Source organism: Suillus discolor (genome assembly GCF_016758755.1).
Source record: "Suillus discolor strain FC423 chromosome Unknown F5147scaffold_63, whole genome shotgun sequence".
NCBI classification, from domain to species: domain Eukaryota; kingdom Fungi; phylum Basidiomycota; class Agaricomycetes; order Boletales; family Suillaceae; genus Suillus; species Suillus discolor.
The window spans coordinates 126,301-143,214 of NW_024541310.1; the positions used below are offsets into that span (position 1 = coordinate 126,301).

General features: G+C 46.4%; 7 protein-coding genes across 7 annotated transcripts; 4 read left to right on the top strand and 3 right to left on the bottom strand.

Annotated features, from left to right (window-relative positions):
• F5147DRAFT_656203 (uncharacterized protein) lies at nt 1-1,330 on the top strand (the record flags this gene model as incomplete). Its single annotated transcript, XM_041434078.1, has 7 exons — nt 1-110; nt 392-436; nt 502-517; nt 585-629; nt 698-748; nt 1,075-1,173; nt 1,229-1,330. 7 exons carry the CDS (start codon nt 1-3, stop codon nt 1,328-1,330), a joined length of 468 nt encoding a protein of 155 aa, XP_041288719.1.
• Nucleotides 1,331-4,853: 3,523 nt separating this feature from the next.
• On the bottom strand, nt 4,854-5,462 carry F5147DRAFT_839708 (uncharacterized protein). Its single transcript, XM_041444246.1, has 2 exons — nt 5,040-5,462; nt 4,854-4,973 (listed from the first exon to the last, which is right to left on the bottom strand). The coding sequence occupies exons 1-2, from the start codon at nt 5,346-5,348 to the stop codon at nt 4,965-4,967; spliced, it is 318 nt and encodes a 105-aa protein (XP_041288720.1). The 5' UTR covers nt 5,349-5,462; the 3' UTR covers nt 4,854-4,964.
• A 622-nt stretch (nt 5,463-6,084) lies between these two features.
• Nucleotides 6,085-6,628, bottom strand: F5147DRAFT_656204 (uncharacterized protein; the record flags this gene model as incomplete). Its single annotated transcript, XM_041434079.1, has 3 exons — nt 6,085-6,384; nt 6,417-6,538; nt 6,586-6,628. The coding sequence occupies 3 exons, from the start codon at nt 6,626-6,628 to the stop codon at nt 6,085-6,087; spliced, it is 465 nt and encodes a 154-aa protein (XP_041288721.1).
• A 1,037-nt stretch (nt 6,629-7,665) lies between these two features.
• On the top strand, nt 7,666-8,071 carry F5147DRAFT_533929 (uncharacterized protein; the record flags this gene model as incomplete). Its single annotated transcript, XM_041430125.1, has 2 exons — nt 7,666-7,773; nt 7,820-8,071. Coding segments are annotated over 2 exons (360 nt in total), but the record flags the coding sequence as incomplete, so codon positions are not given.
• A 606-nt stretch (nt 8,072-8,677) lies between these two features.
• On the top strand, nt 8,678-9,891 carry F5147DRAFT_714541 (uncharacterized protein). The gene is made up of 2 exons (XM_041438478.1): nt 8,678-9,596; nt 9,659-9,891. Exons 1-2 carry the CDS (start codon nt 8,730-8,732, stop codon nt 9,875-9,877), a joined length of 1,086 nt encoding a protein of 361 aa, XP_041288723.1. The 5' UTR covers nt 8,678-8,729; the 3' UTR covers nt 9,878-9,891.
• An 809-nt stretch (nt 9,892-10,700) lies between these two features.
• F5147DRAFT_656206 (uncharacterized protein) lies at nt 10,701-11,962 on the bottom strand (the record flags this gene model as incomplete). The annotated part of the gene is made up of 7 exons (XM_041434080.1): nt 10,701-10,887; nt 11,264-11,472; nt 11,545-11,575; nt 11,690-11,692; nt 11,770-11,772; nt 11,850-11,861; nt 11,913-11,962. 7 exons carry the CDS (start codon nt 11,960-11,962, stop codon nt 10,701-10,703), a joined length of 495 nt encoding a protein of 164 aa, XP_041288724.1.
• Nucleotides 11,963-14,485: 2,523 nt separating this feature from the next.
• On the top strand, nt 14,486-15,506 carry F5147DRAFT_363955 (uncharacterized protein). Its single transcript, XM_041429399.1, has 4 exons — nt 14,486-14,672; nt 14,732-14,951; nt 15,007-15,058; nt 15,113-15,506. Exons 1-4 carry the CDS (start codon nt 14,531-14,533, stop codon nt 15,314-15,316), a joined length of 618 nt encoding a protein of 205 aa, XP_041288725.1. The 5' UTR covers nt 14,486-14,530; the 3' UTR covers nt 15,317-15,506.
• The last annotated feature ends 1,408 nt before the right edge of the window (nt 15,507-16,914 follow it).

A 16,914-nucleotide genomic window follows, 5' to 3' on the forward strand; every position in this document is an offset into this window, starting at 1 on the left:
ATGGTCCGTGCATTGCCAGTGGTCATGTCCAAAGACCCAAGGAAGCTGCCGGTACCAGCAAGATTCAACACTGCGCTGTTCATGAAGAAAGAGCTTTATACAATGGCAAGGTGATATCAGGTGAGTAATCTTGTCTTATGTTGCGCATAATTTTCTGACTGGAGTCAGGGCTTCCTGTTGGAGAGATCAAGGCCATATTTACCCTTCCTTTGTGTTTTGGTACATTCCCGCACCCCCTCCTTTATATTCATTGATTTCGGCTGCTCCAGACTTTCGATAATGATTTACAAACCTTCTGGCTGGTTAGATTGTCACGCCAGCACCAACTGAATGCTGTAGTTCTGCCGGCTGATCTACTGCTTCGTCCATACCACCTAATTCCATGTTTCAGTCACGAGGGAGTCGTCGACGAGCCAGAACAGTTTTATCTGAACAAGTATATTGACCTAGAATTATTTGAGTGCCTCTCATGACCATTTTTTGTTGCAATTGTATTTTCAGCTATATTGCTATGATTGTGAGCGCATGTGATACAGGATGCTATGTAGATGATACGGGGAGCTACATAGTAACATGTACCTTAGTCATATGCTATATTGTGCAACTGGGGCCATGTAGCGCTATATAGTGTGAGTAGGTGCAAATGGTACTTGACCTTTTTGCTAATGGAGTCATGAATGCTTGCTGTTCTACATAGTTCTGGACTTCATGGCCTGATAGATACAGAAACCAAAGAAATAGCCAAGAAGTGAGTGGCAGTCAGATTCATATCCAGCTTGGGCAAGAGTTGATGGCACATTGATTCCTCTTATGCAACTATGGCTCCGATTCTTATTGGTAGTGTTTTCTTTGACCACAAGTCTAATTACTCTATGAAGACCACATGACCTGCCAATAACCATTATGTTTCTAAGGTCCACATTCTGGGGGATGTTCGGAAACAAGTGATAAGACTAATCTGGATGATATCTGAACTAGAAAGGAAACAGTGAAGGACAAGGGAATAAGCAGAGTTTTGTTGGTGGTACCGAACCTATAAGCTCTCATAACTAAGCATACTGATGTGATATATAGGGTTCTTCACAAACTTACTGGAGAATCAGCAGAATATGGTTGATACTCCTTGTCCTGGTATTCATTTGGGTTACATGTTCTGGTATCAATGTGATTCTGGTCAGTTGATTGTTTGCTACATTCTCCCCCTGCTATCTCTTACACCTGACAACAGATTACTGGAAGTATGAAGAATTATATAGAGTTTTGGTATAACCTAGCCAGTCAAGCCTTTGAGGCTTTAGCATCCAGTATATCTTCTGCCTGCTCTTTATAATAATCACACTGTCCTCCTTCCTCATTGTCCCATTCTTGGATCTTTTGGCCAATAACTCATTGGATTGCTTGGCATCCAATACAAGGAACATAGGTTACTGTTTTTATAATTTTCTAAGGGCTGACTAGGTCTGAGGTGGTCAAGACAGCAAACATTATGGCATCAGAGGTAACATACAGCTTCCATTCTGATCACATTCTGAGTAGATTTTAATTTATATCATGCTGTATTCTGTTTGCATATACATTTTTCTTCCTCTTGGACATCATGCAAAAGACAGTGTCAGTTGAAAGAAAAGAGTTTGACTGAATGTGGAGACAATTTATACTTTTCTCTGTAAACAAAATCAGGAATACAATAAAATTTGATTCTTTTTTGTCATAAAATATAAATTTGACCAAAGTCAACAAGGGTCATGAGCAAGTATGCCATATGCCAGGGCATGCTCCAGCTAAACATACACTGAGCTAGAGTGTTCAAGGATAATTTCCAGCACCATCACAGTGCAAGACAGGGGAACAAGCATAGAAAACTTAGTATGCACTTCATCAATGAGGAGGTGCCTGATGGCATTACTCCAGAATGGTTCCAGATCCTGGCATGACATTGAGGGCAGTTATCTGAATTTCTGTGCCTGGCAGTGAGAGGCCGATCAATGGGCATGTGAATAGTACTACACACACAAGGTGATTAGAAGGATGAGAAGCTAATGACAACAAGGCCTCAAAATTTCACTACCACTGAAAATTTTGGATGCATGTAAGAGTTGATGGGAATAGCCTACAGCACATGTAGCAATTAAAGTCAGGATGCTGTCCTGAGTACAATGAAGATGTTTACAATATTGTGGCTAGAGTCTACAGTTCAAGAGACATGCACATATATCTATATAGCAAATTGATCATGAGTCACCTCCTTGCATAACCATTGATCTAGTGTGTGCTTTGGATCTAGGTAAGTGCTAGCCAATTGCAATTGGTTTGATGGAATTTCCCAGATTTGATATCTGAATCGTCATGGATATCCTCAATTGGATTTGAGAAGCCATAAGAGCTGTTAGATGTCGATCTGATCTTGTGGAATCAGCTTCTCAACATCCACAAATATTTGTGCTGAAACCCTTATAATTAACACCATAATCTGACGCAGGAAGTTTCGAGGAGGTATAGCGGCTCAAGGCAGCTGGAGAGGCTTAGTTGATGGGAATGTGAATGAGCAGGCTGCACATACATCAGTAAAAATACATGTTACTTAAGCTGCCTTAAACAGACTTAAAACCCACTTAAGTGACTTTGGCTAAGTCAATCTACTTAGTCAAAATTTCAACTTTAACATGTTCACAAAAAAATTGTTCAGCTATTCTAATATACATATTTTGTTGTGGTTTGCACTAAAAAAGAATAAGATATCCCAAGTGGATGATGCAGGAGAGAGTAAACAATTTCTAGCAAAGTCAGCCAAGTTGATTAAGTAACGTGTACTTTTACTGATGTACAGAGTCTAGAATGATGTGAGCGCTAGGTGTGCTATGCAATAGTACCAAAGAATGTCACCCACTAGTCCTGATAATGAGATTCAATGCATAAAACACCAGAAATGTAGGTATCAATGTAATCGACATTGCAACACACATAGCAAGATATGGTTAAGATTTTGCGCATGCTTAAGAGAATGGAATTTAGCACAGTGCACTGACTGCTTAAGATGCTGGGAGGCGAATTCGACTGTTGGATGTAGGACCTTTGCAGTTTTGACTCAGACTGGAAATGAGCAAGACTTGAAAGTGATCTTACTGTCATGCAATATGCACAATATCATTGACATTGACATCTGAAATGGACATGCGGGAGATACCAAAGATGCCATCACCATCAGGGAATAAAACAAAAACCCCAAGACCACGGTTGCAATGACGATCCAGGCGATACTATACTGCTCGTATCACATATTGGTGCTGAGGGCAATTCCAAAGAGAAGAGAGAACGATTGCATGACAGCCTCAAAATGCATGTGATTAAACTTCCATTGTCTGTGCTCCGCTCGTTCATCCTCATCCGAGCAGCAGTCATATCTGTGTGACTTGTAGCACCCAAGCCAGTGCTTGCCTAGCACAGCACCGAAAGCAGGAGTAAACAGAACAAGCTTGTGTACATCAGTAAAAGTACACGTTACTTAATCAACTTGGCTGACTTTGCTAGAAATTGTTTACTCTCTCCTGCATCATCCACTTGGGATATCTTATTCTTTTTTAGTGCAAACCACAACAAAATATGTATATTAGAATAGCTGAACAATTTTTTTGTGAACATGTTAAAGTTGAAATTTTGACTAAGTAGATTGACTTAGCCAAAGTCACTTAAGTGGGTTTTAAGTCTGTTTAAGGCAGCTTAAGTAACATGTATTTTTACTGATGTAGGCAATACATTGGATCCTTATATTGGCTGTGGGCGGCGACCAGGTATATGCTGGCGATAGTAGACTCTGCTGCAGTAAAGTTCCCGAGTCCAATTTGGATGAGCTGCATGAGAAGGGCATGCATGGTGTCGTTGGTGCCTGGAGTGAGATTCAACTCCATGGACATAATAAAAGCCGTGTTGACGGGGAGAACAATGCAGCCAGGGCAATATGACTCTGTTGGTAGAAGACCTGCAGGTATAAGCCAAGTAATGGGAGCCGAGCCGCTTACCTACCTGCTCGCTGCAAAAGAGCTCGCACCCAAATTCTGGAGAAGAAGTATTGAGCCCGCCAGCCAGCAGACAAAGAATTTGTTTCTGAAACTCTATCTTCTCGGAATTCCTGATGAATGGGTTTCTGCAAGAGATTATAGCGAGAGTGAACTCATCCAACTTGATCTGGAAGTTGAATATAGAATATAGGAATGGCGCGACCGTGGCAGGGGCGGCAGGACCGCGTCAAAATAGCTATGCCCCTTTGCCTCTCATGGCTCACAGGGTCTGTCATTCAAAAGCCCTTGCAAGCTAGTCGTCCTCTTCAGCCTCTATAGCGGGAGGCTATGGCTCTATCTATCGAGGACAGCTACAACACGCACGAGGACTACCGACTATGAACCAGGACTCCTGCTACTGCGCCCGGACCTGCCTAGGCCGATGGGACGCCCCGCTCCATCTGCCCCCTTCTTGAAATGCAACCGTCCGCAGTTGCACTATGAAAGATGAATGTGTGGGACTCCGAGTGTGAGAACCTGCGCCAGACCACCCTGGTACAATGGTCACAAGTACAGCTTGAAACTTGTGTCGAGCGCGCCCCAGACATTTTTCTACATGAGGTGGTCTGTACTACAGGGCGCCGCTGATTGCAATGAGGAGATTCATAGAAAACTTTCACCCTCATAGTAGAGCTGAAATATATTGTCATCGTTGTCGTACTATGTCACTGTTTGCCAGTGCCAGAGACGAACTAAAACTTTAGCAGGGCTGACACTTATAAACGACATGGAGTAGCCCGACAACATCATGCTCAAATTTAGAAATATTTGTTTCGCTCCAAACCTAAACAAAGGCGGTGAGTTTGTAAAATGGAATTTGGCCTATCGATTTGGAAATAGCTGTAACACAGTACTCCAACGTATATGTATTCTGAGTCATAAATGGCAAAACTCTCTCCGTCTGAAAGTTTATGCATCCTGGGGAACAGTGCGTGTGGTCCATCAGTGCGCCGAATGCAAACTATACAGGGCGGATGGGCTCACCTCCTTGGGACCGGTGCCGGTGGCGTCCAACTTGGCGAATGCCAGGTCCACAATGTCCGGGATATTGTCATCGTGCTCCGAGTGGACCATAATGAAAGGGCAGCATCCACGGAGGACAAAGGGCAGGAGTTTGGGCTTCCACCAAGGGCAGGTGACGACGATGACGAGAAAGATCGGGATCAAAACCACCGCAAGTACACTGCTCACAGTGGGCATGTTATCGGGTAGGGGGGCACTTCCCACTGACGTAAAATTGTCATAGGTGAGAGTGATGGCTACGCTGGGCGCCGGGTGAGCTGCCTGTGCCATTGAAATTGTTCAAGTCCGCCTAGGGAAAGGGGGGGGACGAGGTCAGAGAACAGCGAAGACATCCAGAAATTTACCCGAGCAGCGGCGAAAAATAAAGAGAGAAACAGCCAAGAAAATCGAGCGGAGTGATCGAGCTCGAAGCCTCGCATTCGTATATTATCATCAACGGAGGGACCGAACGAACGGGTTTTTCCCATTCCGGTGCCAGGGGTCCCCTGGCAGATCATTTAACAGTGCATCAGGGTTATCAACATTTAGGAGTACTATCCCTTCCGGTGCAATCGGCACCCCACAGAAGTCGGCAGGTCACACATTTTGGCAGGAAAACGTTACGCTTTTGTTACAAGTAGTCACATTCCGTCACATCAAACCCTGCGAAAAAGCGTGACTGCCGACTTCTGTGGGGTGCCGATTGCAGTGGAAGGGATAGTAGGTTTATATGTCTAGTATTAAATGCAAAGAGAATATTTAAAAATTAAGATGACATAAAGATAGATGCGTAACTTCAAAATTTGCCGGCACCGACGGTGTTTCGTACAGAATCCAACACATCAAATATCCGCAACAATATTCCCATCGACCATTAGGGTGATCAGCATTTGTAAGGATGAGATAGAAGAGTCAGCACAGCGTATTAAATGTCGTAGGCCTCCCGAATGTTAGATAGGGTGCGCGAATAATGGGGTAGACATACAGCGCTGAGAGGTGTGGACTCGGTGTAAGAGAGCTCATAGGTCTAAAGATCTTGGTGAGTAAGGGATAAACAGGATGACGCTGCGGATGCAATATCGCGGAAGAGGGAGGTGGCGGCAACAATGTCTTGAAGATAATTTCGGATGTAGCCTATAAGGCGGGCCCACGCAAGATTGGTGAGAGCCGTTGCATGGTCTGGATGGCTGATGGGACACTGGTCCAGAACCAGCTGAAAATGCTCTACAGTGTCGTTCAGGTGAGAGACTGTCTTGCTCATCGTGTATGTGGCAAACCGTGCGTGGCCCACATCTGTGCCTCGAGCAATCTTGCAGTCTACGAAGGACTGCAGTTTGCATTCTGTCAGCCAAAACTAACAGGACAGATACCAGCGTCACCCACATGCAAAGGTGTATCTTCCTGATCGTCGCAAGCATGTACAATGGCGGCCTTCAGCTTGAGGAAAGGGTGGACGCCGAGCACGGGTGAGAAGGATATATCTACGAGACTTTAGTGTATGTGCATGAACGAGAAGTGAATCACCCACCAAATGGCTCATTTCCATGATCCAGTAGCTCGTTCCATAACATTTGAAGTCCTCTAATCCACCTAGCATTCAACCAAGCTCATAGGACACCCTGATCTTCACTGACAACACAGGTAAGGAGTGTGATGATCTATAATCCAATAGAAAGCCTGCATTGGGTTTACAGAATGACAGTATTCCCCCATGCTACAGATTTATCAGATGATAAGACACTGATGGCTGATTTCGAGCGCCTCCAGGAGTCGACATTGACAGATAGGTAGATGCCAGCGGGAATGCGCTTGGAAGGAACTCGAATATTCTTTCCGTTGATGACCGTACATCATGATCGTACGAGGAGTCTAAGGATGTAGTACCACTCATTTCCGAAAGTCTTGACTCACGTGTTTGTGTATTGTCAAAAAGTATAGAGCGGTGGGAGGCAAATTATGATGTTTTCACTATTTTTGAACCGCCACAAACACGTGAGTCAAGACTTTCGGAAATGAGTGTAATGTTAGACGCAATCACATGAAATTATGAATGCTAGCCAGACTTATTAGGTTTATCTTCATGCCATGCACCGTGACCGAACTTTTTGAAACCTTTCAATTCGCTTTCAGTATCCTCTCCTTATTATCATCTTGTGGCCGCTTGCGCGCTTCTGTAATGTGTAACTACTTTGATGCCAGCACAGCACTTCGAGCCTCATTTTTACCAACCAACCACCTCTCCCATTTAACGCCTTCAACATCTCGATGATCACCGCAGACAAAAACATGCAAGGCACGTCATCACGACGCTGTCCCGCACCCATCGACACTGACACTCCAAGCCTCAGAAGCGAGTAAGTGGCAAGCTAGACTGGGCCGAGCGTAACACTAATGGATTTACAGCGATGGAATCACTGGAAAGCCGCCTCCAACGAGCGAGAAGCTTGCAGAGGCCGTCGTGAGAAGCCCCATTAAGAATGTGTAAGTGCCAAGCAACCAATCAATGCGAAACATTAGAGGTCTGATTGTGCTGGGCGACAGGTCAAACACTGATGAACAGATCCCCAACGAACGACAAGGGCTTCCTATCGCTGAAGAACGTAACAACAAAGACGTCGAATCGAAGTTTTGGGTGACGTATGACAAGTTTTCGACCGAGTACGATAATGACTTTTTAGAGCGGGCGAATGATGATATGGGCATCATCTTAACTTTCGTGCGTTTGTTCATATCTATCAATACAAATCTAACAGGCGAACCAGGCTGGTTTATTCTCAGCTGTCAACTCCATTTTTATCATCGGAATGCAGCCTAACCCAGGCGAAACTACCAACGTCCTCTTGCTTCACCTTATCCAAATGACAGCTAACGGCACAAACACTACAAATGACATCAGCAGTCTTTCCTCTTCCACGCCATATCCTTCTTCGACTATCTGGATGCAAACGCTTGCGTATGCTAGCCTCTTGTTCAGCGTCTTGGCTGCGTTCGGTGCTGTGTTGGGAAAGCAATGGCTCAACGCTTATGAGGCAGCTCGTGGGCTAGGGTCTCTTGAGGAACGCGGCATACATAGGCAGAGGAAACTGGATGGAATGGAGTATTTTCAGCTCCAGACCATCTTGCAGGGGTTCCTCGTGCTCCCCCAGATCTCGCTTCTCTTGTTCGGCTTATCACTCAGCGCCAACATGTGGACCCAGCAAACCACGATATCCAGCGTCGTCATCTGCTCCACCGCATTTGGCATGCTGTTTTACGCAAGCGCTCTCCTCGTGACAATTTTGCGTCCGAACACCAGGAGCTGAACTAATGGGAGCCATCTGCAGAAAATTTCTGCCAGGCAGATTGACTTTCACTCCTGGTGGTGCATCCGTTAAATTGTCAGCCATCCGGTGGATACTAGAGACGTCCACTCATCCAGAAGTTGTCGAGGCTGCGGCTGCAATGATACCTCTCGTGCAATGGCCGCAGAACCTTGATGTTTCCGCAATTTGTGCACGCTTAAACGATCATCTCAGAGCACGCTATGAAATGGAAGAGGTATTTGTGAAGTGTGGCAAGGCCATAGCCCATCTTTGTAGCCAGTCGCTGGGAATACCTCTTGACCTTCGCTACAAAGCCACGTATATCCGTGATTGTTGGGGAGGCAAGAGCCGTTTCATTCGTGATGCGTTCATGGACAGCCGTAACGCCTGCATTCACCTCAAGAACACACAGCAAGCGGACGATCGACAGAAGCATAAGCATAAGGCTGATGCACGCACGTCTTTGAGAACACTCATTGTCCACGGGGATTCCTATTTCTTTGGGCTTCCAGACGAAGAAAGTTTAATTTGGGACGATGATTTCCGGTGGCGGCGTAGTGACGGGCTCCTGCCCAGCTGTGAAGATTTTGACTGGCTCGTCGACTACTTAGTGGAAGAAGCAAACACCACAGCAGATAATGAAACTGTAGGTGACGCTCTGCTTGCGCTGAGTGCCATGCCCAATCTAAGGAGCTCCACCAAGCGTCATTCCTACATCACAGCGCTCATCCGTTGCATGGACCCCGCCAGACCTCCCCGTGTCCGACATGCTGCACTACGAGCCATTGATGATGCTCGAGAAGAATTGTCATCTATGACAAATGAGTCAATACCACAGGGTGTGGATGCAGCACTCCTGGACAAGCTTTCTTGTGCTATTTTGACTGCCGTACGTCCAAATCACTCGCAGGACCAGACAGTCCAAGCTAGTGGACCCGACACTTCGTTTCACGAAGGCCGAGATGCTTGCTACTCTCGTCTTATTTTTGCTCTTTTACAGAATGATGAGTGGCGCAAACGTCTGACCCGTGATGGTCATTTCGAGCATTGCGTTTTTCTAGCCAAGGACGTCTTTAAACGCTACGCTCGGCTTGCCGGACGCTACTTTGCTGGGATCTTCGCATATATCAATCCCTCAGACAAGGTTCTTCCTCTCGGCCCTGCCCAGAAGAGGTGGCAGGCATTCATCAGGGTGAGATGGGACGACGCACGCTACGGAGTTTACACAAACGTCGACGTCGGCGCACTACTGGCCCTCATGGCGGCGACAAGGCATAATTTGCGAAGCTTGGATTCTAGCGTTCTCACGAAAAGCTAACCGGACTCACAAGAGGTGTGTATAGGGCTTTGGAATCAATGCAAAGGAGGAAAGATTCCCTTGTGCTTTATGGTGTCAGTCTAGATCAGGTTTTATTTGATGCTGCCCTATCTTCCGTACAGGGCTTGTATGACGATTTGCGCCGTATGATCGAGGACCCAAACGCTTTGCAGACGGACAATGCGTCTTTGGAGTCTTGAAGGCAAACCGTTATGTGGTGAGTGGAATGATACAGGCCTGAGATACGGCTTTCTACACGCCTGACGCAAACAACGCGTCGAAGTATTGTCTGCCGAATTCACTCCAGGTCGAGCCCACCATCCTCGTGATAGATGATGTGATGTCAGATTCTGCAAGTCCTTTGACCACATAATTTGCCTTGAATCAATGACTCTCCCTTCTTTCATCGCAGTCATCTGAATGCACAACCTCCATGGAATAAATATTGCTATCTTACAGAAATCGACTCTGGCTGGGGACCCACATAGATCAGCAGTTGAGAGTATCATGAAGGGAGTTTTAGTCGCTGCGACTTCTAGTAGCCGCGTGCACGGCCGAAAACAAAGTCGATGTACGTACTGGTGTTATGGAGGGAAAACAGTTATCGTACGAAATTGAATAATAGGCGCAGTACTGGCAAGTCAATGGCTCAATCTTGAAGGATAAATATACCAACCTCAGCGTAAATGTTAGAATTGTAGGATATAAAATACTCGATCACTGGAGCCCATGACGACTGAATCGGACTGATAACAGGGCAATTAAATGTTCAAGCTCAAGCATTACAGTGGCCTACCAGAGATAAACTCGACAGGAATGCAGAGCTGTAATACACCACGGGAATATACACCCTCAAAAATGCATGTCGATCACATACCTTCCGCCCTGCGCCGTATCTAAAACACATTTCCGGCGGGCGTCTTCTCCGAGTCGAATAAATCAAGTTCGAAGTCAGTTACAAGAGATATTCATCACTCACGCAAATAGTCTGAATCCACCGATACCTCTAAAACATTTAATTCGTCACTGTCTTGCACCAAGCTTTTCAATGGCTAGTCCAGGGCCTGGCACCAGCTTTCGTACAGGATGCACAAAGGAATACTTCCGTCGCTCTGTTTCATCTGATTGCACATACAGGGTGAGTGAGAACATGGAGGCAGCAGGGTGTTCAAAGGTGTAGAATGACACTTTGGGGATGACGGTGGAACACCTAAGCCTGAGCGACACAAGCAGGATTTCAAAATTTCATGCTCAAGCTTTGTTCTTATACGGCGGGCAGCGATAATCACGTCAATGCAAAGTACAAGCTAATTGATCAGTACAAAGGAACACGTAAGATTGAATGTGGAATCAAATACATCGCAGGATATAAGTACTTCGACTATATATGCGTTACAAGGACCAGATCACGCCTGGTTTCGCTACGTTACTATAGTACATCTTAGTTGGAAATACTGAGGGGAATCGACATCATGATCGTAAGAGGAGTCTAAGGATTGTCTACTTCTTTTCTGTCGAGTCCTTTGCTGCAGGCCGTTGATAAAATTTGACTTCCAGGTTCACAACAAGGCGAGGGACTTACACACAAGCGATTTTCAAGGATGAACTCGAGAATCTTCTTTCCCAGTTCCTCTCCATGGTGGTCTTGACGACAAATCTCTTTCGCTACTTTCGCTACTGTGACAACCATGGGGGATTTCAGGTAGTAGTCCACGGCAGACTCCACGAGCTCCGAGCCCTTCGACTTGTACGGGAGAAACGTAGAGTACTCGAGGACGATAATGGTGGCTGCTTCCTATCATTAAGACTACAATCGTTCAATACTGTTGAGCATCATCCGAATACAAGATGTGATCAAGACACGCACCACCTGCCAAAAAGAACAGTAAGTGTAAGACCTGTCCACATGAGTTGCAGACAGAAAACCATCAAGGTACTTACTACCTGCTTTCAACAGGTGAGAAGCGATTGTCAGCATGGGTCAAGGATCAGAGACCATCAAAAGTACATACGTTCTGTCAACAAACGAGCAGCAGGGAGGCATGAGGATGATGAGGACGGGTCAATGATTAGAAACCATCAAGGCACTTACATACTGTCAACAGGCGAGCAACAGTGAAGGATGGGGATGATGAGTATGGGTCAAGGACCAGCAACTATCAAGGCACTTACCCACTGTCAATACTAGGCGATCATCAGCGTAGGTCGAGGATTAGAAACCATCAAGACACTTACGTACTGTCAACAGACTCCGGGCAGCAGCGAGCAATGGCGATCATGAACATGGATCAAGGACCGGAAACCATCAAGGCACTTAGTACCGCTGTAAACAGGCGAGCAGTAGCGAGGGATGGTGATCATGAGCATGGGTCAAGGACTGGAAACAGCTTGAGTCTTGATACTACTTCGACCAAAACAGAGACTATCGCCATAAAATAATTTTCTCCACTATCACGCGCGACCTGGCCGACCGTCATCCGGAGATGAGACGAGCGTTAGCGCCGGATGCAGTCCAGGACGCAAATGCTCAAGACTTCAGCGGATGTCGTACAGCAGTGGCAGAAGCTTCTTACGGAACCGCTAGGGAAGCTTTCTGGGTCACCCGTGAGGCCTGTCGTGATCGTTATTGATGCACTGGACGAAAGTGGCAAAGCAGTGGAGACATGCAGCAACCTTCTGCGCATTCTCGCCGGTTAAAATTCGAAACCTAACTTTAAAGTTTCACTCACATCACGAAACTCCCGAAAAACTTCCGGATCATCGTTACTTCTCGCCCACTCCACGATATAGAAGCAGAGCTTGCAGGTGCTCAGCATATTGAATGGGCATCTATAGACGACATTCCACCAGCCACCATGGAGGGTGACATTCACGCTCACATATCAAATGAGCTGGAAGGGCTTTCATATTTGGGGGGTAGAGAGTGCGCAGCGCTTGCTAAGAAAGCCGATGGCCTTTTTGAGTGGGTGCGTCTTGCTTGTAAATCGATCAAAGCACCCCCTCCTGGCTTATCTCCAATCGAGTCCTTCGATGCTGTGGTGTCCCGCAATCCCGCTGAGCGGGAACACTTATTGTATGATATGTATCAGTTTATTTTGACAGAGATCATGCGAATGGACAAATCCACACATTCTGCGTCTCAGTAGAAACAGCTAAGGAGATTTCGTTCCGTGATGGGACAATCCTGGGCGCATCTGAACCCCTCCCTTTGGAGTCCGTGAACGCCATGCGGCTCCATTTTCCAGATAACAGCAAGTATTACGAAGTGCAAGTCATGGTCGAACATATGGGACCCCTCAGTGGCCCCACAAACTCATCTACCCCCATCCGACCTCTTCATGCATCCTTCCATGATTTCCTGACGGACCAATCACACAGTGGAGAATTTTCATCGACGTGTCGAAAGTACAAGATGACCTTGCTTTCGCATCACTTCGAGTGATGAAGCATGGACTTTCCTTCAATATCTAAAATCATCATATCTCCCAAACTCCGAAGACCCCGGACTGCGAGAACGAGCATGTGCAAACAACTCACTTCGATCCAGAACTCACCAGAGAAACAAAAACATTCTTCGAGCATGAGCAACTGTTTTTCTGGCTCGAGGTACTCGGGCTTATGAATGTGCTTAGCGGTGCAGTCCCCGGGTTTCCGCTTATTGCCAAGTGGTTGAAGGTGAGCACATGTTTATTGAGTGTCAGATCGCATATTAACACGCAATCGCAATCGCAGGGTCACACCAGACACGAAGACACATCGTCCGCTGCAATGGACGTGCAAAGATTTATTCAACTCTTCGGCGTCCTCATCTTGTACAGCACACCTCATCTCTATGTATCAGCACTGCCGTTCCCGCTCGTCAACTCTGCACTATCCAGAACGTTTTCCGAACACCTTTTGCAAGGCATCTGGACGCGATATCAACTGGACGGTTATTCAGATCGTGATCACCGGATACACCGGTGACGTTGACTCATTGTCATTCTCACCGGATGGGACTCGCATTGCGACTGGATCGGATGATTGCACTGTGCGGCTGTGGGATGCAGCAACTGGGCAGCCAGTAGGCAAGTCTATCTATTTGGTGTTCCGGGCGCGCCCCGTAAGCATCACCCTGTCACCCCATTCAACTAAACCTCCAAGCGGAAGTCACATTCACGCATCCAACCTGGTCGCAGGTAGCGGCAGCCATCCGGTTTAGCCATATACTGGATGAGAAATACATTTAGTCTGGGTGAGCGCAGTACTATGTTAGAAGTCCAAGGACAACTGGATGATTTTCGATATGAACTCGAAATAGAAGCGACACTGGTCCGTCATGAGTGTCTGGTATCTTGCTGTACGTACCTTACCAAGTTACAATTGGCAAGTGCGCTTACCTTACGACACTCCAGCTGCGCTATGGTGAAATAATATACGCTGTGTATGTTTGCAAGGCCAACACGTTAGCACTGTACTAATAAGCCATCTCTCGTAACCAGCCTCGATATACCGGGTGTCTCTCCGACTCTTCATGTCTTCTCACATATATCAAACTGTGGCATGTAGCAAGTATCACGACAGTCTACGTGACAGATGCTGTGAGTAATCCGAGCAATGCGTCCCATTATCGTCCAACTCACGATTCTCTCATGTAGGGGTGAGTGACATTCTCGATATCGTTGATCAAAATGTAACATCTGAACAGCTGTGAGATCGAACTTAGTCCCATATAATGCTCATTGCTGATTGTCTTGCAGGCATATTTTTCGATTTCGAACAATGGTGGATATTTACCATCGCAAACATCATCCTGGGTGGTGAGCTACTTGGCTTCGATATATGAATAGTGCTATTAATTTGGCTGAAATATCATGCTAGTGATCATGATTGCTCGGTTGCATGCCATGTATCAGCGATCGAGAAAAATGCTCATCTTCCTCGTTGTATTCTTCCTTACCGTGGCGATTACTAGCGCAGTAATCACGGTAATACAAGGCACACATATTACAGGAGGTAAGCTTTGGTCACGCACGAAGGACTTCAGAGAGTCAGGCTTACAAGACAAATAACAGAGGAGCTCGTTCTCTCCGGTACTCATCAGTGCAATTACGAGGGGAATAGCTTTCTTCTATCAGCTGTCACTTCGATACTCGGCACTGTATGGGAAACCCTTGCATTGTATCTTTCAGTCCATATTGCTATAAAGCATCTCCGTGAACGACTATCGACAGGATCAATTATTGAAGACTTTTTCACGATGTTATTAAAAAGTCACGTATTTTACTTTGCAAGGTGAGCTTGTAACATGAGCGACTCATCGTTTTAATGCTGAAGTTCCGCACATCAGCTTTGTTGCTGTTGCTTTCTTCCGCATTAGCTTCGCCTCTCCAAATCTACCGGTGGGCCCATCCACTGCTGACTCATATCCATCTGACTGCTGCTCGATTGTGCAGAACGAAATTCCTGCGGGAGCTGAGCTTTATTACGCTGTTGCGCTACTTTCCTCGCTCTTGCAGATGTTTTTACTGGGACCGCGCCTCGTCCTCAGCGTTCGAGAACACAGCACTAGGCTTGCGGTTGACTCCGACAGAGCAACTGTCATGACTAAGATTGTATTCCAGGAGTGTACACCTGTGTCGACTGATGGTGGTGTGTAGTACAGGAAATACTCCATGACATTGACATCTTGGCATCGGTGTATTACAGGGAGGTTGAGAATGCTGTTTGGATTTCGGAGTTTTGCCATGGTACTGTATGATTGATATGTATGTATTTTCAATTATGTTCGAGAAATAGCCTCGCTGTATATTTAGGAAACCAAACGCGTGTAGTAAATGTGACTATAGCCAGGCGTCGGCGCGCATCCCTAAGGCATAATCGGTGAAGCTAAGCAGTGTGCATCTCTGTCAATTAGCAAGTTTACATAATAAGGTTTCCGAAGTAACTTTCAAACTAGAATCAATTGCGAGATGACTGATGCTGATCAGCCTGGTCACATTTTCAGATACATCCAAGGCATTTACAGCTTACCGGTCTACAGTAGTCGACGTTGATAATCAGTCGGCATCTCATCCACGCAAAACCCCACGTTTGGACGCCGACTCTGACTCTGACTCTGGTTCTGCATCCAGGTCGCGCGATAGTGTCAAAGGCGAGAATGTCGACAGAGGTGGCCCAGTAAGGATTCAAGTCCATGGTTTTGCAGGTTTGCATTCCATTTTGTTCTTGAGGTGTGGTGCTCATGTTAGGATGGTGGGCATTGTAGGCGGTGTCGTCGGATCTGCGTTGAACAAGGTTTCTGATAACTTGTTTGTGCGATTATTTCGCAGCATCAGGGCATTCTTGGAGAAAGGATCCAATGAGTTGAGAGTACAACGTATGAGGGTGTCTACACCGCATGCCGGGGCGTTATGTGTGTTGCTGGGGGGGGGGGGGGGGGGGCGAGGGCTTGTATGAGATGTTGAAAGCCGAAATCCATAGATGCGTCAATCGGCTGGCTGAAGAGCTTGAGAAAGGAGGGTGTAGAGCGGATCGGACATTTCGTCGAGACGTGTGCATGGTTCGAGGGACAAGTGGTGAGTGACATACAATCAGTTTTGGGATTCGCCAAGTTATTGATTCACGGATTCATGTCAAGGCACTGCTGGAATAACTCCTTACCCACCTCGATCGTGATTATGTGCTCAAGAATCCTAGTCTTCCTTCTATTCAGTGAGTTTTCCTTCATGAGAACTCTTTGCACGTGCTGACGCTCAGAACTTCAGCGACCTCGCATTCACTCGTTTCAGAGAGCGCATAGTTAGCTATTTTATCGTGGAAAAGCTTCAGAAAGGCATCTCCACATGGGGTCACATGGGAAAGGAACGAAGAGTACGTTCTTCGATGTTCATTCCATTCGTCTGCCTATACACAACATTCACCCATCAACCAGGCAGGTACACATCCACCGCCCCTTCCTTAAAGAGCTCGTTTCCCACCTCATCACACACCACGTTTACGATGCCATCTTCGAGCGACACTTCGTCGAGCAGACTCGGGAGTACTTCTCAAAAGAATCGTATCAGATGGTCGAGGTTGAGAAAGCCAAGGCGAAGGTATTCCTTGCGCACTGCAACCAGCGGACGAATGAGGAGCAGGGTAGAGCAAGGGATGTGATGCTTGATGGTACGAGCGCGCTTGTAAAGGATGCTGCTATTCGGGCGCTGTTTGAGGTGAGGCTAGAGTGGATGGCTAAAGAAGGTTAGTGTGACTGGGT

Coding starts and splice junctions, on each gene's coding strand:
- F5147DRAFT_714541 (XM_041438478.1), top strand. CDS start 8,730: ATGGACAGCCGTAACGCCTGCATTCACCTCAAGAACACACAGCAAGCG. Junction 9,597..9,658: donor GAGTTTACACAAACGTCGAC/GTCGGCGCACTA, acceptor CTTGGATTCTAG/CGTTCTCACGAAAAGCTAAC.
- F5147DRAFT_839708 (XM_041444246.1), bottom strand. CDS start 5,348: ATGGCACAGGCAGCTCACCCGGCGCCCAGCGTAGCCATCACTCTCACC.
- F5147DRAFT_363955 (XM_041429399.1), top strand. CDS start 14,531: ATGCTAGTGATCATGATTGCTCGGTTGCATGCCATGTATCAGCGATCG. Junction 14,952..15,006: donor CACGTATTTTACTTTGCAAG/GTGAGCTTGTAA, acceptor TCCGCACATCAG/CTTTGTTGCTGTTGCTTTCT. Junction 15,059..15,112: donor TCGCCTCTCCAAATCTACCG/GTGGGCCCATCC, acceptor TCGATTGTGCAG/AACGAAATTCCTGCGGGAGC.